We start from the raw sequence: 20,210 nt of genomic DNA, 5'->3' as shown, positions 1-20,210 counted from the left end.
CAATACTTCCCAATCATAATTTGAACCCAAAGACAATCAGGTTGCTCTAGGAATTTCCAGATAAGTTTTGCGATTTGGGCTCTGTTGATGTCTTCAAGATCTCTGATCCCTATCCCACCATCTCCTTTTTCTTCAAGAAAGATATCCAAGTTAATAAAATGGAGTTTCTAGATTTGTAATCATGCTCCCACCAGAAGTTACACATGATTATTGCAAGTTTCTTTATTGTAGCTTTAGGGAGAATGGAAATAGACATGAAGTATGGAGGAATGAGCCCCAACACAACTTTGATGAGGAGGGTTCTTCCTGCATGAGTAAGAGAAATACGTTTCCATCCAGACAATTTTGACTCAAATTTATCAGATAGGAAATCATAAGAATTTATCCTATGAGAAGGTTTGAGGAGGTGGAAACCAAGATATTTATCATCAGTCTGCATTTGTTTAACCCCCAGAATGGATGCCACTTCCCCTTTTCTGTCTTTATTAACACCCTTGATGAAGAGGATGCTGGATTTGTTGAGATTAGCCTGCTGACCTGACCAGTTAGCATAGGTTTGAAGCACGTCTTGCAGAGTGTCCATCGTTTGGTTGTCCAATGTTCCGAATAAGAAAAGATCATTGGGAAACATGAGGTGGGAAATTGAAGGAGCCCATTTGTTGACACGATAACCCCTATAGAGATCTTCCTCTTCCATTTTTTGCATTAATCACGACAGACCTTGCGATCATAAGATAAATAAGTAAGGAGAGAGGGGAAAACCTTGTCTAAGCCCTCTCTCGCTTTTGAAGAAGCCCTCGGGTGTACCATTCACCATGACAGAAAAGGTTGGATTTGAAACAAAGTGCATGATCAGAGCATGGGTAGCACCTATGATACCATAAGCTCGGAGACATTGGCTAAGAAATCTCCAAGAGACCCTGTCATAAGCCTTGCTGATGTCTATTTTAAGGGGAAAAGAGCCGACGATAGAGTCTGATAGGTTCATGGAATGAATTAGATCCTTGACTGTTATAATTTATTAATGATGCTTCTACCAGGTAGGAAGGCTGACTGAGCAATCAACAAGGCTGACTAGATATGGTTTGAGTCTCTGTGCTAAGATTTTGACAATGACTTTGTAGGTTATATTGCATAGCGCTATTGGTTTATACTCCTAATGAGATGTAGGTTGTTTGACTTTAGGGATCAAAGATAGAAAAGTGTGGTTCATACCTGGAGGCAAAGAGAATGAATCAAAGCAATGTTGGATAAGAGAAGTAACTTCAGTACCCACTTTGGTCCAACATTTTTTTATAAAAGATGGTTGGCATTCTATTCGGTCCTGGAGATCTGAGTCCACCCATATGACTAATATTGTTCTAGACTTCCTCAGAAGAAGGTATCTTACCAATGTTATTGTTTTCCTCAGCTGTCAACTTCACTGGAGAGAAGAACGGCACACTGACTTGCTGGTCTCTAAAGTCATCTTTGAAAATAAAGGAGAAATGATTAACAAGACAGGCTGAGATGCTTTTATGATCAAAAACCCCAAGTATCATTAGGGCGCTTTAGGGCTTCTATAGTATTCTTGAGTCTTCTATATTTGACAGCCATGTGAAAATCTCTTGTATTCCTGTCGACATTTGGTACCCAGTCAGATTTGCTTCTTTGTTGAAAATATTTGTACTCAATAATGGAAAGATGTTCCACCTTGTCCATGAGATTTTTTTCCTCTACTATGATATCTTGTATATGAGCCAATTTCTGAATTTCAAGCAGTTCAGTTTTAGCATGTTCAACTTGTAAAGAAACATTACCAAAGGTTTTTCTTCCTCAAATACTCAGACTTTTGCCTAGAACCTTAGTCTTGTGAAGTAAATCTCCGTCAGTGGCATCCAAAATTTTGTTCACCTCATTATAAATTTCGGATGATCGATCCAATGATATTCAAATCTATAACCTGGTCTTCTCTTGCGTGATATTCTCGCAGTGTTCAGATAGATGGGAGCATGATCACTTCCAATCCTTAAAATATGAAAAACAGAAGCCTCTTTGAAATATAACCACCAGTCAGTTGATCAGAGCACTCTATCAAGTCTTTCATAAATGGGAGATCTATCAACAGTGTCGTTAGTCCAGGTGAAAGCAGGACCACTATACCCAAGATCAATAAGGCCTCTGTCATTAATCATTCTCTTGAACTCCCTGTTGGAATAATCTTTACGCTGGATACCTCCTTTCTTATCATAATTAGAATCTATAACATTCATGTCACCAATCATACACCATACAGGATTTATAGTTGCAGTAAAATTGGAAAAATCAACCCAGAATTTATTTCTTTTATCATGCTGAGGAGGGCCATAAACGCAGAGAAGATCCCAAATAGGAGCAAGAAGCTGGGAGATTCTACAATGAATAAGGTTACTACTAGAAGAAACTATCTCTAGATTAACATTGTCTTGCCAAAGAAGGGCCAGACCCCCACTTCTGCCAATACAGGGGACATAAATATAGTTTATATAACCAAACGCTGGAAGTAATTTCTCTGATTTTGCAGAATTAAGAAGTGTTTTAGAAAGGAAATGATACTAGGTTTACAAGATTTGGGGAATGATTTAAGGTGACTAACTGTAGGGTTATTCCCCAAGACACGACAGTTCCATGAAAATACTAACATTGAGCTTGTGGCTGGTTCTGGGTAGCCACCACACCCGTCTTAAGAGTAGGATTCTTCCTTGATTGAGCTTTAGGTTTTTGGGCAACTCTGTCGATATACATTGGAGATGAACCTCTATTCTTTCCAACAGAAATATCATTGTGAGCCCCTTCTTTGTTGTGTTTTGATTTATCGCGAGCTTCTCTTCTCCATTTCCTTCTTCTACTACTGCTGGAGCTTTGCGATTCAGAAGAAAAATCAGAATCATCGTCGCTAGGGTTTACAATTGAATTGATAATTGGGGATACAAAAATGATTTCGTTTAGGCTGCTTTGACCAGAGTGCTCTGTCTGGGTTTTTGAGAATAACAGGCTTTGGTTCTTAACTGGACTTGGGCCTCATGCTTTAGCCTTCTGAGTATTCACATATTTATTTGTTGGGGTGGGAAAATCCTTTCCATGAGATGTAGTATTCTCCACCGTGTTATTTTTACGTGCTGACATTTTATGGAAACCAGGTGGGTTATCGCTAGTAGAAACATCATTCCGCTGATTCATAATTTGTAGATTTTGTCTCCCATTAACTTTGCTGTCGATAACAAAATTTCTGCTATTTGGATTTGTGCTACCGTGTTGTCTGACATTCTTCCTATCGAAAGGTTTTCCACCCTATCATTGTTGTTTGTACATATATCGTCTAGAACGTACACCTGATGATGTTTTCCTTTGTTTGATCTTGACTCTTTGATTTAGTACAACCATCCGATTTCTGGTGTAGGTAAGACGGAGTAGCAGTCATAGATGACTGAGTGTTCGTCGGAATCTCTGTTTGAGCGAACTTTGGTTTGAAATTAGCTCTTATTTATTTTGAATATCTGGCTAACTTTGAGTCTCCCATCTTCGATATGAATTCCTCAGAATATAGAACATTGTTCCTTTCCAACTCCTTTGATAGAGAAGGGCATTTGTTCATCTGATGGCCGAAAAAACCACAGAAATAGCATAGACAAGGAAGTTTTCATACCTGAAATGTACAATACGTTTAATCTTTGAATGCAATGTTACTACGATGTCTTTAAGGAATGGTTTAGTGATGTCGACCCCATTTAGCAACGTCTTCCTATGATATTGGTTGTGGAACACTAAACTTTTTAGCCATTGCAGTAACTTTATTGGCATTCATCATACTGAGAGGTAGTTTGTGAAATTGAGTCCAGAACCAAACAAATCTAAACTCATATTCCTCCGGTAACAGTTCATTATTACATCTTTCAAGCAACATCATCTCGTTTTTTAGAGACCATGGAGTATGCAACAGAACGTACTCTATATCTCAAAGGAATTCGAATCTAACCATATAGATATGTCCTCCTAGATCTGATATGAAGAAAGCCCCTGAGGGTCTCCAAGCTTTGGTTAACATTTCTTTCAGTATAGAAAATGCATAACCTCTTCCAGATATCATCTTGAAAACCAAACATCTATTCCAAATCTGAATAAGCATTAGTGGAAGTTTCTTCATCCTCAAACTCTAGGGTTTCAGAATCATCTAGTAAGTTACTCATTTTATAGATAATTTCCTCATAATCATGCAGAACTTAAGGTCATAACGAAAAGATCAAACATGAGTATGAGAAAAAACAACTGAAAAGAAACAGAATCCACACAGGAGGAAAACAAGATCCTACAGATAGGAATACAGAGTCACCATGAAGGTGAAGTTAAGAGAGAGAAACTCTCGTTGGCAATGGTGAGATTGAGATAGTATATTAGTACTAAAAAGAATAATCTTTGTATATAAGGCTTCAACCTGGATGATGCCATAAAAAAGAAATCTTTCGTTGTACCAGAAGTAATTTCTAGGAAAATAGCATTTAGTTTTGAATATAGAAGCTAACATATACGCAAAAATCACAAATTTAGGGGGCCTTAAGATTTTGGGACCCTAGGTCGTCGCCTAGCTCGCCTATGCTCAAAGACAACCCTGACTTCAATACCTAATATATGACTCCCTCCGTTCCATTTTAGATGATGTTTTAGGGTTATTTTCTTGTTCCACAATACTTGAAAGTTTGCATATTTTCCCACAAAACTCCCAATAATACCCTAACACTTTGTCTTGGAACTATAAGTTTATTTTTAAATGCACTAATATCAATTAATGTTTGAAAACTTTTCTTATGGGTATAGTTGGAAAATCTTCATATCTCTCTCCATTTCTTAATCTGCGTGAAAACTCCTAGAACGACATCTAAAGTGAAACAGAGGGAGTAGTGAACATATATAGCCGGTGAGACCGCCTTCTGTTCCAGTTGGCGTTTCATGAAACCGGAAAAGTATATTTATGTTGCAGTGTAGATTGGATGAGTTATTTAGGTTTTGAATCCCATCAAAGTGACCAGTATAACCGCAAAGATCTTCAAAATATTTAGGTCATTGACTGACCATTGACCTACGATGATGGTTTTGTGTAATTTGATTGGTGGGCTTTGGAAAAACGTTCATGAGGGTAGTTTTAAGTACAACAGTTTTTAGAAGACATGGCAAATTTCTTTAGTTCCAATAAGGTTATAAATAAAGAAAGAGAAAAAAGTACAGAGGAAGAATAAGGATTCTTATTGATGTGTAGAATAAACATAAGTATCTACTTATATATGACTAAACATGAAGGCATCTTGACAAATGAATGTTTTTCCTAGATATTATCCGTACGATTCACGTTTATAACACTCTCCTTGATGACCACTGTGTCTAAGTTATAACAATCTGGCAATAAAAACTCATGAAAGTAAAAAACATGAATTATGTAAAACTCAGAACGGCGTTGCACACACATATGCTTCCTCGTTAAAACCTTGGTAAGGAAAAGCTTAATCAGACAAAATTTTGTAACACGATAAGTCTAGTAGAATGCAAATTATATCATGGTACTCCCTCTAAATTTTTAGCTCACAAATTTAAAAGGAGAGGGTACCAAGTACACCACCAATTTGTTCGTTCGGCAACATGTATGGACAAAACCTGAAAGTAAATCTAAATTAAAAATCCTTGAATATATGTATAAATTTTTTCTCTTATATCTTCCACAATCAATATATCTAGAATGATAAGTCCGTCAACCTGATTGTGTACAAGAGTTCTTGGAGGATCTCACAAATCAATACCCAAGATCAATCTAGTCGTATCCAAATCAAGAAGATCCAAATTCTGACAAGTATGAAACATGTAATCTATCTCTCAAGATACAAACTCAACAAGAACAAGCCTCATCATTGATCAAAATTAATAAGTACTTAAACTACCTAGATTGGTTATGTACTACTTATAAAGATAATAAGTACTTAAACTACCTAGAATGGTTACGTACTACTTGTGATATTCCTATTATAAAGATAAAATAATGCGGAAAAGGAAAAACATAAGACACCAGAAGTTTTGTTAACGAGGAAAACTGCACTTGCAGAAACCACCGTACCTCCTCCAGCTTTAAGCACCAAACTGTATTAAGCCGCTACAAACACTAACCTATTATCATATTTCAAACTGGAATGTAGTTGAGACCGAATTAACCCTCCAAGCAATTCATTTACAGTTGTGCTCCTTACGTCTCTTGGACCTCACAAGGATCCACGCAATTGATTCCTTAGCTGACGTCCTTTATAGCCTAAGAGTTTCTTCAACATATGTGAAGACTGTTGAAAACATTCTTCCTTTATTTGATTTTCCTTTTGACCTTTCGTTCTAGGTTCATAAATCTGTTTGCAATAGACACTTAAGTTTCATGAACCCGGAACACTTAAACTCAGTTAGCTGAGTAGCGTGGATTACTAACCACCTCTCAAGAATAGTCTAAACAAATCAATGAAGAATAGTTTTAGTTATCTATCTTAAGGAATCATAAAGTATGAGACGAAAAGAACTTTGTGATTTCCATTTATCTCGTTTCTGACCGGAGATTGAAGAGAACCTCAAATAATCAATAATAACAAGACCAAGATACACGAACTATCAAGTAAAATATAATTAAACCTGGTTTTACGAATACCTAAGTGAAGTTTTTAAGTTGTAAAACTAATTATGTTTCTCAAAGGAAACCTAGGTTAGTAGAGGACGGATCTAGCAAGCAACTAGGACACAAAAGTGTCAGGGATTAAGGAATATTGTTGCATGAGTCTCTCTGTTTATAAATTTCCAAGTCTCTAGGTAGATTTGAATTCAAGCTAAGATAACTTGAGATTGAACCAAATACTTTCTCAATTTAGATGAAATTCTTATTGGGAATTCATGTAAGCATGTGAGAAGTTCGCCTTGAAATTACACATAAGAATATACACTATGGTCCAGGAAACTAGAACCATGTATAATAATAATTCGTGGCAAACATGCCTTATGAACTTACAAGTATAAATCGTGTTCATTAACACCCAAGACTTAAGCCATTATTCACAAACACAAAGTGATTTAGTGAATCAAATTGTCCTAGAAGTGCTTATGAGAGTTGCAATGCCAAATATATTTGTGAAATAGTTTAATTATGAGCATCCGATTAGTTCGATCTTGGGTAGGTATGTGTAGGGGTACGCATATCTATAAACCAGTTTGTTAACTCGGGCAGTTTGGATACGGGTTCCAGGTATGTGTACTCTTAGCCATTCACGAACTCAAAGCCTTGGCGTACGCGTACTGGGTATGTGTACCTCCCTCTCATTCGCGAATTCTGAACCTTAGTATAGCGTACTGGGTAGGCGTACCTGCCTAGTGTCCAAAATTTCAGTAGTTCTGAAAGATATCTTTAAACAATTGAAACATTCTAATTCGCCATAGAAAATGGATATCATTTCTTGGGAAATTTCCAAATGATCAACTTGAAACAGATTGGCAAGGATCTAAAATATCCATTGCTTGAATTATATTTCGAGAGATTTATCAAGACAAGGTTGACTCAAAATTTCTTCTTTCAAATATTAAATATGCTAAAATCATATGACATAGTCTCATAAGATAGTATGGTAAATGTCGTGAATAAATAGGATGGTCCAGTCTTCACATACCTCTTTGTCGATGAATTTATTCAAATGTCTTTGTCTGATCTTCAGTCTTCAATCTTCGATGGTTATTCAGTGATGTCTGATACTCAACTACCATACCGTAATCCTAGTATGAGACTTGAATAATTTAATAGACTAGATATCACAATATACTTTTGTGCATCTAACATTGCGAACAAGCTTGAGATAGATTTTTTTTTGAGTTCGACTAGGAAGTGCTCTAATTATACATACCTTTAAACTGATGCATTTTAATTTGAATAACTAATTTGTTGAGCGCAAAAGATTTCTATGCTTTCTTGAAAAAGTTTGATCTTTTATGTGTTATAAAAATGTTATATTCTTTGAATAATACTCTTATAGCACCCCATATTCGACATTAGTTAGCTAAGTGGAATATAAGTAATGATATGCACTAAACAAACATAGAGGTATTTTTAGCACAACTGGATCCAGAATTAGAAAGAGTTCTACTTTTAAGTATACTCGGGATATTGAAATCCAGGGATTGGTGACCTCCTGGGAAGCTGTTGTTAGATAACTGCAATGGTTCCCGTCGAAAAACCCACATTGATGGATGACCGCACTGGCCAAGTGGGAACAGAATATCAATGGAAGTTTGAACTATTGCATATGGAATATAAGTAAAGATATGCGGTAAAAAAACATCGAGGTTTTTTTAGCACTGGCTCCAGAGTTAGAAAAAATTGTACAGTTAAGCGTGCTTGGGATAGGGTAATCCAGGAATGGGTGACCTCCTGGGAAGCTGCTGCTGGATAACTACAATGGTTCCCATTGAAAATCCCAATTGATGGATGATCGCAGTGGCTAAGTGAGAACAAAATATCGGTGGAAGTTTGGATCATTACAATAGTACGAGTAAAGGTCATAACAAATGATATCAGCATCGAAAACGGTTCACCTATCGAGGGTGAGACATATACTGGATGGGTTTGGGCGAGATACTGGTTTCGTGAGTGGAAAAGAACATTATAGATTTCAGCTTGTACATTCTAGAGTCGAGGACGGATCCGATTTAAAAGGGTGAGATTATAACACCCAATATTCAGTGGTTGGCTAAATGAAATATAAGTAATGGTAAACCTGAAACAAACATCGTGTACTTTTCAGCAGAACTAGCTTCATAGTTATAAAGAACTCTGTAGTTAACCATGCTTGGGTTGGAGTAAAAGAGGGATGGGTAACCTCCTAGGAAGCTATTGATGGATGACTGTAGTGGTGCCCGTTAAAATCCTACACGGCCGAATGATTGCAGTGGCTATGTGGGAAAAGTATCGATGGAAGATGGGGTCATTTCAAATGGTACCTGAACCAACAACGATTCACCTGTCGAGGGTGAGAAAGTATGTTAAACGGGTTGAGCAAGGTACCAGTCTCATGGGTGGAATGGAACATTGGAAATCTGGGATTGTATATATTCTGGAGTCGAGGATGACTCTAATTTAAGGAAGTGAGATTGTAACACCCAAAATTCGACAGTGGTTGTCCGAATGAAATATAAGTGATGATATACCCTGAACAAAAACTGAGGCCTTTTCAGCACAATCGGCTCCAGAGTTAGAAATAATGCTGCAGTTTAGTGTGCTCGGGATGGAGTAATCCAGAGATGAGTGACTTCCATAGAATTTTTTGTTGGATAACCGTAGAGATGCCTATAGAAAATTTCACATCGATGGATTACCCGTAGTGGATAAATAGGGATAATATCACTGGATAATTGGGTAATTATAATTTTTGTTGAGTGTGCATACTTCTTTAACACATTGAGCGATGTCGCAGATTGATTTCAAACTTTTTGAATGATTTACATAAGTAGATAATGTAGTTTCTTCTAAAGAATGTCAATATATACATAGTTACATTACAATAATCAAGTATAATCTGTATATATGATCATATCTTATATGGATCAGAATGACCCAATTTACTAGAATATGGTTATATTAGTTTAGTCTAATAAAATGACCTAGTTAATGATTTCCATTTGGATTGGCAACCATGCGGAATAAATTGCCACACCAAAACCTTGCTAGTAAAACCCAACGTCAAAAAAATGTACGAAGGAAAAAGAACACAGTATCTACATTTTGAATGAAAAATTCAATGTCAGAAAGATGTTTCATCGTTTAAACCTTGTCAGGAAAACCACATGGTACAAAATCCTAAAATAATGAAAAAAGGTACAGTATTTGACGTATGTATGGATGCTAACTCAACTATATGAGTATTATAGAAAACAAGCATCAAAATAATAGTTCTAATATATATTTGTTAGAGCATTGCTCGGTTGGACTCATCAAGTGTTGGTATGTCAAGTTTGGTTGTCATATTTTAGTTCCAAAATTTAAGGTCGCTTGATTAGATTACTAAAGTCAATTTCGTTAGGTTAGACTATGAGGTCTAGAAATGTTGAGACATATAAGTATTACTACGAAGCACCTGGAGAACTTGAAGACATATCGACATCAACGAACACATCATCATTCTGTTCGAGGTTAGTAATACAAGATTTGAATTGTTTCCATTTATATCGATGTTACTTTCAAGTCGTTTAGATTTAAAAACATAACATACGAAGTTATATATATGAAACTCTAGTATTAGAGACTTGATCATCTTATTATAATCAAAGTGTCAAGGAAGAATATACAAGTTATATCACAACTTTGGTATATTGAATAACTAAGTATAATGTGTATCTTTTGAATTTTGTAATTGTGACATATACACTGATTTTGTAACTTGTTACTATATTTAACTGCATGAGGTTAAGGAAGTAGTCTTGTGAAACTTGCTTCATGTCATGGTAAAGATGTGATAAATAATGAAGCTAGGAATTTTTATGTGGATTTGTTCAAGGAAGAAGTCAAGTGCATACCAAGTTTGGATGAGCTTACCATCTTTAAGCTTACCACATACCATTATGCTGGAAAAGCCTTTTGATATGGAAGAGGTGAAAATAGTTATTTGGAATTTTTGTATCAGTAAGTCTCCTGGTCCAAATGGATAAACAATAGAGATTTTTAAAGCTGTGTGGAATATTATCAGAATTAATCTTATAAATGTGCTTAAGGAGTTTGAGCTATTTGGGTGCTTGGATTGTATGTTAAACTGTACAAATATTATTTTGATTACAAAATATGAGGGTGTTGTTTCCATGAATAACATTAGACCAATCAGTTTGATAGGTGGAGTGTATAAAATAATTTTAAAATTCTTGGATGACAGGATAAAAGTGGTTTCGCCGAATATTATCTCTGATTCTAAGGGTGCTTTTGTCAATAGTAGCCAAATTATATATGGTATCTTATTCCTCAGATCCCATTGATTCAAGGGAGAGAGAAGGTATTGCAGAGCTGATGGTGAAAGTGGATTTGGAAAAAGCTTTTGATAATATAAATTGGAATTGTGTAGATTATATAATATCTAGATTTTGTTTTAGAAATAAATGGAGAGGATGGATAAGATGATGCATTTCTAATACTAGATTTTCTATGGCTATAAATGGTATAACTTCTCAATTATTCAAATGTGGTAAGGAGATGACCACGCCGCGAATAAAAGGTCAGAAGAAGAAGAAACTATAATGACTCATGTCAATTCCTTTAATAGTTGATCGGTGATCTCCCATAGCCGAAAAATTCTCTGCTCTATGTTTTAGAACGATCGTTTTGGACACTTTGCTTGCTTTCTCCGACGTCAGGTTTTCAGTGTCGGATTCTGTTTATGGTAGTTTGCATATGATTAACAAGTTTTCGTCTATGGACGCTTCTGTGATTCAGACCATAGAAACGTTTACTGACTTTGTTGGGAAAACTTTTTGCAGGTTTGAAACTTCGTGAAAAAATGATGGTACCCAAATACACCACAATCTTTTAGTTTTTAACCTATAAGTCCTCTTACCGAAAGTGATAGTCTATAGACAGAGTCGAGACAATACAACAAATCGGTATTCACACTTTGTGTGATTGTCTATGGATACAAGATCGAGACAATACGACAACCAAAGTGTGATACTTGATAATAGGTTCGGACTTAACCAAACTCTATAGGATCACTCAAGTATATCGGAGTTGGCGTTTGTGTGATTTACTTTAAATTATATAAACAAATATAATTGCGAAAAACAAAAGTAAATCACACAACAATATTTTTTTAACGAGGAAAACTGCAAGTGCAGAAAAACCCCGAGCCCTAGTCCAGAATTGAATACTCTCAGAATTAAGCCGTTATACAAAATCTAAACTAACTTCGTATAGTTGAGACCAAGCAACTACCCCTAGTTCACTTAGTTTCCTCAGTATCCATGCGCTTCCGACTTCGAAGGTCACGCACTGGTACAATTCCTTCGGATCGTATTCCAAACAGTAAAAGAACAACAAATCTGTTTGATAACAAATCTATTGATTCTTTCAAGATAAAGATATCTCAAGTCATACGCAAAGGCTCTTCCGTTTAATCTAATAAACTCTTTTGCCTGGTTAGATCAATCTATCCAATAACTACAAAAGTAGTTAAGTTTGAATAAATCTGATTATAGTTGGATCCCAGCCGATCAAGGTTTGTGCACACACAAAGATACGAGAACTAATAAGAAATCTTCTTTGTCTTTAAATCTTCATTAATCTTCAATAAACACTTGCACAATACGACTTGAATTTCTTGTGATCAATCACACACAGAATGGAGTCTGTTAACAATAGATTATCACAAGATGTTTTCAGATCTATAAACAGTTCTAACAATCCCGTCGATACTTCGATCTAGTTTGAGTGAATCTTATATCAGAAGAGAAGATCCTCAAGAATAAACAAACTAGGTGCAATCAAAGTTTCAACAACCGTTAGTCAATCAAGTCAATCGAAAACTAATAAGACTGCGATTATCTAGTTCCCCCCAACGGTACTCGTAGAGCTTCTTGATCCCATCGAAGTCTTTCAACGAGCGGTCGTAAGAGATTTCACCTAATTAGGACACCTTCCTCTCCGAATAGACGACTCCACCAGAAACAACAAGAATGAAGTTTTCTTGGCTCTTAATTAGGATAGTTTTTTAGAAATGCAAACTTAGGTATTTATAGACCAAGGATGTTCGAACACGAAGGAATTTCCAAAACCGAAAATATTCTCAAGATATGCAATGAATAGAAAAATCCAGTTTTCCTAATTCCAATAAATGCTTGTCCAAAATTTCTGAAATCTCTCAATAGAAAATCTCCAATTAGTAAATGCACATTACTAATTTTTATTCTCTAGAGATATGCATTTAATTGCTGGTAATTAAAGCATATGGAACCAAAAACCTTAATCAAGAGATTCTCAATTTATTTCGGCAAAGGATCTCCTTGGTTACTAAGGAATATCTTTGAACAATAAATGATAAGAGTTACTGTACATGTTCAAAGTATGTTGACATCTCTTCACTGTAAATCCTTATCCATATTTACATGGATTTACATTCTTGGAATCGGTTATACCACACTTCCAAACAAGTTTATAATTGGTTGACCTGTATTCCAAGATAATTATGTGCTTGATCAAATATCAAATCACATAAATGGGTTCAACCGGTTCTACCAATCACTAGGATCGGTTATACCTCAATATGGAAATACTTGTGATCGGTAACACAAGCTACTAGGATCGGTTACATCAGTTACCAGGACCAATTACCATATTCTCATAGTATTGCTTGTGATCGATCACACCAATTGAAAAAACGTGGGTATAACAACTACATCCAATAATTCGTTCAGTAATCTGTATGGACTAACTCCAGTATAATTCTAAGAGAATCAACTAGACAGTCAGACTCAATCAAGAAAATATATCCAACAATTATATCTCTTTCTCAAATCAATTAACAAATCAATAGGAAGGAATCCATGAACTGATTGATATGAGAATCACTTGAACGGTAACAAAGACCAATTTCCAAGTTTCAATCAATTTTTATCCAACAAACAAGGTCGGATTTCTCAACTGATTGAACTACGCACAACCGGTGATATTTCAATTATATAAAATATAATGCAGAAAATAAATAACACGGACACCAGAAATTTTGTTAACCAGGAAACCGCAAATGCAGAAAAACCCCGGGACCTAGTCCAGAATAAACACACACTGATTTATTCGGACTGGATGTAATACCTACTTCAGCTGTATTCAAGCACTTGTAGAACTCCTAGCAGAACACTGATTCTCTTTAGGAATTCTTCTCATAAATCTTCTACCAGAACACAAATTCTCTTTAGAAGTTATTCTCGAAAATCTTCTGGCAGTTCTCTTCAGAAGTACTCTCAAAAATATTCTATCAGAATGTTAGTTCTCTTTAGAAGATGCAACAACACGTTGATACTTTTCGATCTTTTGTCACAAAATACCGGTTTGATTTCCCTTTAGATGTGAATAAAGGTTTTGAAAATCTTGTGTTTGTTTTGAGAAAAACAATTACTAGGTAAAAGTAATATCAAAACAAACTTGTAGATTAAGGTTTATTATACTCTTCAAAAATGGAAGAGAAACCTAATTATTCTACAACAAGAACAACTAGAATAAATCTAGAGATATCTTGTTTAAAACTTCTTAAGGATTTTTACGAGATACCTTAATCGAAGTTTTTTTTCTCGTTCCGATTTCGACTAACAAGTGTTGGTATACGATGGAGAACTGAAATCTATCAAAATCTAGGGTTTATGATCAACAACTCTTGAATGGTCTTGTATTAGAAGAGAAGACCTTAGAATAGACAAAAGGTTAAAAACCTAGATTACAAGTTGTGCAACAATCACAAAGATTATTATCAACTCGGATTTGCAATCCCCAAGGCAAAGACTTTTATCTCACTCTTGTTCACGAAGAACAGAATACACGGAAAACAACCTTATGAACCTTACACCAATTTTCCAAGGGATGAAAAATGTGGTATTCACGAACCCTTTATTTATAGTGAACAAGGTAGATTAAAAGCTACGCAAAGCTATTTTCCTTTTTCAAGACTCTCCTAATTTTGAGAGTCTTTTCTAAGTTACAACTCTTGCCAAAATAATTAAATAATTAATTAATTTAGCAAATATTATATTTATGTGAATAAATCACAATTTATCTTAGGAAGGAATTAAAAGATATCACAAACACTTTAATATGGTAATCAAATATGTTTGGAGTAATAGCTATCTTGCCTAGATAAGGAAACATCAAAAACATGACTAAAAAAGGCCTCTGGTCACGTATTTGGGCTCAAGTCCATGCACCGTTATAAAGTTACAAACAGTTTGTGGCTTATTTCCAGCAACACTTATAACCGTTACCTTAATAAATCACTCATAACTTCATCGTTATAACTCAGAATTGAGTGACTCTTGGCTCGTTGAATTTGTAAGAACATTCACTATAACATGAAAACCTTTCCAGAGATAAAGGTTATTGTCACAAAAGTCGTGGCTCAAATAACCTCGAGTAAATACTAAATATACATAACTGTACATTTACCGTCATAGAAATTGTTCCATAGAGTGAGCCTTTGTTTCGATAGATTATAAAGGTAGAATTGAACAAGAATCCAAATGAAATCAATCAGCACATACTTTTGTTGATGGAGTCCTTGTTGATGTCTTCTTGTAGTCTTCAATCTTTATCCTTCAAGGATAGCTTCGATTCTACTTCCTAGACCTAATATAGTATGAAACTAACCTTAGTATATTAAAGGGCCAATTACAAAATGGTGATACTTTTTATAATTGGGTTACAAAATGGTCATACTTTCCAATTACAAATAAAAAATAGTCATCTTCCATCCGATCTAACAGATATGAAAAAACAGTCCCAAATTTTTACTTATATACCTTTCCCTTGTAACTAGAGTAGCTAACCACAGTTAATCAGGTATGGCACCAACTGCACCTAGACCTTGGATCTGGAATGGTGAACCTTAAGGATCCCACCGGGTCGTGTTCTGAACGCCATGTCCCAGTGCAACAGCAGCAACCATTTGGTCCATTATTTCCACCTCCCATCAGCATCTACAAAACCATCGCAGCAGTTTGGTCCATTTCCACCTCCATCAACATCTTCAAAATCACCAACAACAGCATCCTCAAAACCACCACAGCCATTTGTTCCATCACCACTTCTATGAACATCTTCGAAACCACCACAGCAACAACAACTACATCTTGGTCCATTTTTACCACCGTCAACATCTGAAAAGCCACCATATTAAATCAGGACATGTTGTTGAGAAATTATATCTCTGAACACAAGATAAAACATTTTCTTTGGGGATCCATTATAGAAGAATCAATCACTGTCATAAAAATGAAAAATTGACTAAATTAATTCAAAGTAAAGATCACAGACATGGAACCAAAACCCAATTAGCTATTCTAACCATAAACAACATTCAACAACATTTTTAGACAACACACCCTGTAGGAAAAACACCACCACAATCGCTCTAGAAAAAGGGCTGGTGTAACAATCACTAATCATTCCCCCTTGCATACCTTCAACAGATGGAAGCTGGTTCCAATGGATTAATAAGAATAGTGTGAGATACCTATATGAATTCAACATTACCAACAATTACTAACACATAATTTCTGATCGTTAATCCCTAAACAACAAATTAACATTACCAACACATTCAAACATTTCATATAAGTGATTATTTGCAGTAGCCATTAATCAAACTTTCGATGGACTAAAATCTGATATTAACATTCGAATCTCTTCAACAATTCAATTAAGAATCCATTATTCTCATTTTCAGCAACAACCCATTTAAAATCACCGACCTAAATAATAAGTTCATTTCCTAACGACACTAAGCACATGCAACCAGAATCGATTAAAATATAACAAAACTGAAATTAGGGTTTCATAAAAAATCCCCAAATCCAAAATTAGTATTTAAGGTTTCTAAAACACTCGATTTTGAATATCAGGGTAAAATAATAGTTACCTATTTGAGTTTGCTAACATCGTTGAACTTCCCATCTTCATCATCAACTGCCGCCGAACATTGAACAACAACCAGTGATATACCTAAACCTAAAGCTAAATACGAACAACCAGTAAAAATAAATCAAAACGCGAGCTCCAAACATGAGTATCATGTTCTTATACTTGCCTCAGTTCATACCACCATGATTTCCATCTTTCCTTAGTTGTAGACTCATAAGCTATAGAGAAAGAAAAAGGCGGCCAAATGAAGTGAGAGTGTGAGATCGAGTTAGATTTTGAGATTTTAATCCATAGCTCGAGACCGCCGGACGATTCTCGAGATAAAAGTATATATCCAAATCAGATTTAACCTGATCGCAAAAATATAATTGGCTTCACTAGGAATAACAGCGTAATTTGCTAACATACTTTAACTCTGATTTTGCGGGGCCCAACGACTTAACTCTGACCTAACGGAACTATGACCATTTTCTAAATGGTTTGTAACAGTACGATCATTTTGCAAACCGAGTCTTAATTGTAAGATCATTTCTTACATATCCCTAACTAAATTTGACAACTAACTTTACATACCAACGCTAGTAACTTTGTCCTCAATTCTATTGAAATAGAACGGTTATGAGGTTTTGGTACATGTCATTGAGAATCATTGGCACCAATTTCAAAGACACTGCAAATTCTAGCGATAAGACATGGAAAACTCATGCATTTGCCACTACTCCATATTCTTATCATCTGTCTAATAATAAAACCACAAATGTCAAAGTTAGAAGTGCTTATTACCGCATGATAGATTAATTCTGCCACGTCTCGACTCCACATTACTTTGTGCATTCTATTAGGTGCCAGATTGGGTACAACAAGTTTTCCAAAGAACTTGAGATGTTATGGAACATCACTGATACATAGACTGTTTCCACCCCAGGTCTTTCCACCAAGAACCTCTGCAATTTGTTCTTTGTTGAAATCATTACTTCTAGGAAGAAATGTATTTTCAAGACTGCAAACCAGAAGATAACCAACCACACTTTTATTCACTTTGAAGCATCGTCTCCGAACCATAGTGAAGAATTTACATCTTTTAGCATCCATAGCATAGATATTACCATAAAATTCTGCAACAATGCTAGGAGATCCAATATAGTTATTGGTGTAAATATCACCCCAGTCATCGCGGCTGCGATACAAACTAACATATTCCTGAAGATCAACAGAAACATATTTCTTCTCAAAAATAATCTTCTTATCATGAATTGACACATATTTGTCAAGGGAATCTTGATAAACAAAGTAAAGTCCAGAGTTGGTATCAAAAATCGTTGTCGGCAGGGAATCAATAGTTTCATTAGAGAAGATGAAATTTGGGGTACCTCTTCTATGGGTTTGATCTGAACCTTCTCCTCTAGTGAAATTCCTATTATGCATGTTACTAAAAATTTTGTAAGAACTTGTAAATTCTAACAAAAGTAGAAGAAAATTACAATTGGAATTGTCCGTTGATGTTCGAACTACTCTTTTTGAAGTGAAGTTGATGAAAACCGCAAGTACCCTTTAAAGATTGAGTGGGATTGAAACAAATTTTTGTTTCGAATTCAAGAGAGAACCAAAACTCTTGTTTTTTTGATTTCGAACCAACTTTTTCTCTTTCTTTCGGACAGTTCTAAGAAGAGATAATAAGAGAAGAATTTTCACTCTTTGTTATAATCACCGAACTATGTGTCGGTTCCGATTCGGTTTCACATGGGCTGGTTATAGATTTAAGCCATGGATCCGAAACCCATTCTTCAAATGGACTAGTTAGCCTATATCCGAAAATACTCATGGGCGTGGAGTATGTTGTACATTCAATGTGAATTTTGGATAACTCATCATTGTTACCCATTTGTTTTTCTCCAGAAATAGTATCAGTATATGATACATCCTTGTTTATACAGATATCAGAGTTGATATCAACTGTATTTGGATAAGAATCCAAATTAACATTATCAAGAGAAAAATTCATGCAGTAGTCATGTAGATATTGACATCTTTCAGTCATTGGTTCTTTAGAGGCTTGTTTTATAGGTTCGAGTTCCAAAATAAAATTATCCACATCATCTTGTAATTGCTGAAAATCACTGAGAATCTTGCAGGTGTTTTTAAAAGACTCCTCTTCCTTTAACTCGTAGAGTTCAAGTTCTAAATATAGATCACTCATTTGTTTTTCAATTTCAGCGAACTCAATGAGTTTTCGACTCATTTTGTCTTTAAGATATTCAGTGAGTCTGAGATATAATTGACAATCTTCTACAAACCATATTTCTTTGGATCGTAGAGACTCAACAATTTCATTGTTTATATTTGCTTCAAATAAATTTGAGTCATCTAATATTGATAATGCATTAACTGAATCACCCATTAGATTCAATTCTTATAGGTTGGATCACATCAGACACAGATTGTTAGATATTTTCGTGTTTGCCCGCACTGATACCAATTGAAAAGACGAGGGTACCCAAATACACCATAATATTTTTAGTTTTAAACCTATAAGTCCTCTTATCGAAAGTGATCGTCTATAGACAGAGTCGAGAAAATACAACAGATTGGTATTCACACTTTGTGTGATTGTCTATGGATACGAGATCGAGATAATACGACAACCAAAAGGTAATACTTGATAATAGGTTCGGACTTAACCAAACTCTATGGGATCACTATCAAGTATAACGGAGTTAAATTTTGTGTGGTTTACTTTAAAATTGAAAAGGCAGGGTACAACAACCACACCCAATATTTCTCTTAGCAATCTGTATGGACAAACTCCAATATACTTTCAAGAGAATCAACAAGACTCGATCTTAATAAAGTATATCAAAGAGTTATATTATCTCAATCTATCGATTTAATCCTTTCTCAAGAAAATAGAAATCTGCGAGTCTGATTAAATATATGAGAGATAACTTGGATGGTACCAAAGACCAATATCCAAGTGTCAATCAACTTAAATCAACAAACAAAGGTTGGACATTCTAATTGATTGAACCTAACGCACAACCTTTGAAATTTCAATTATAAAGATAAACAATATAATGCGGAAATAGAAATAACACAGACACCAGAATTTTGTTAATGAGGAAACCGAAAATGCAGAAAAACCCCGGGACTTAGTCCATATTGAACACACACTGTATTAAGCCGCTACAGACACTAGCCTACTACAAATTAACTTCGATCTAGACTGTAGTTGAACCCCAATCAATCTCACACTGATCCAAGGTACAGTTGTGCTCCTTACGTCTCTGATCCCAGCAGGATACTGCGCACTTAATTCCCTTAGCTGATCTCACCCACAACTAAGAGTTGTTGCGACCCAAAGTCGAAGACTTGAAATAAACAAATCTGTATCACACAGAAAAATCTACAATAATAGATAAATCTGTCTTCCACAGAAATACCTACAAGTTTTGTTTCGTCTTTTGATAAATCAAGGTGAACATGAACCAATCGATAACCCGGACTTATATTCCCGAAGAACAACCTAGAATTATCAATC

General features: G+C 35.3%; 2 protein-coding genes across 3 annotated transcripts; both read right to left on the bottom strand.

Annotated features, from left to right (window-relative positions):
• Positions 1 to 109: 109 nt before the first annotated feature.
• On the bottom strand, positions 110 to 697 carry LOC113273148. Its single transcript, XM_026522912.1, has one exon. It carries the CDS (start codon positions 695 to 697, stop codon positions 110 to 112), a length of 588 nt encoding a protein of 195 aa, XP_026378697.1.
• A 14,727-nt stretch (positions 698 to 15,424) lies between these two features.
• On the bottom strand, positions 15,425 to 17,042 carry LOC113274273. 2 transcript variants are annotated; one of them, XR_003322918.1, is made up of 2 exons: positions 16,674 to 17,042; positions 15,425 to 15,912 (listed from the first exon to the last, which is right to left on the bottom strand). XR_003322918.1 is itself a non-coding variant. In XM_026523708.1 (2 exons), exons 1-2 carry the CDS (start codon positions 16,283 to 16,285, stop codon positions 15,710 to 15,712), a joined length of 351 nt encoding a protein of 116 aa, XP_026379493.1. In that variant the 5' UTR covers positions 16,286 to 16,474; the 3' UTR covers positions 15,425 to 15,709. The 2 variants fall into 2 exon arrangements, 1 of the variants encoding a protein (XP_026379493.1); XM_026523708.1 differs by lacking the exon at positions 16,674 to 17,042 and adding an exon at positions 16,138 to 16,474.
• Positions 17,043 to 20,210: the final 3,168 nt, after the last annotated feature.

Source organism: Papaver somniferum, chromosome 4 (genome assembly GCF_003573695.1).
Source record: "Papaver somniferum cultivar HN1 chromosome 4, ASM357369v1, whole genome shotgun sequence".
NCBI lineage: Eukaryota > Viridiplantae > Streptophyta > Magnoliopsida > Ranunculales > Papaveraceae > Papaver > Papaver somniferum.
This window is presented reverse-complemented; position numbering and strand designations above follow the sequence as displayed.

Bases quoted from the DNA above. Each gene is read 5' to 3' on its own strand.
- LOC113273148 (XM_026522912.1), bottom strand. From the start codon at position 697: ATGGAAGAGGAAGATCTCTATAGGGGTTATCGTGTCAACAAATGGGCT.
- LOC113274273 (XM_026523708.1), bottom strand. From the start codon at position 16,285: ATGTTGAATTCATATAGGTATCTCACACTATTCTTATTAATCCATTGG. The intron at 15,913-16,137 runs GTGTGTTGTCTA...GTGGCTTTTCAG, and splicing joins GGTGGTGTTTTTCCTACAGG to ATGTTGACGGTGGTAAAAAT.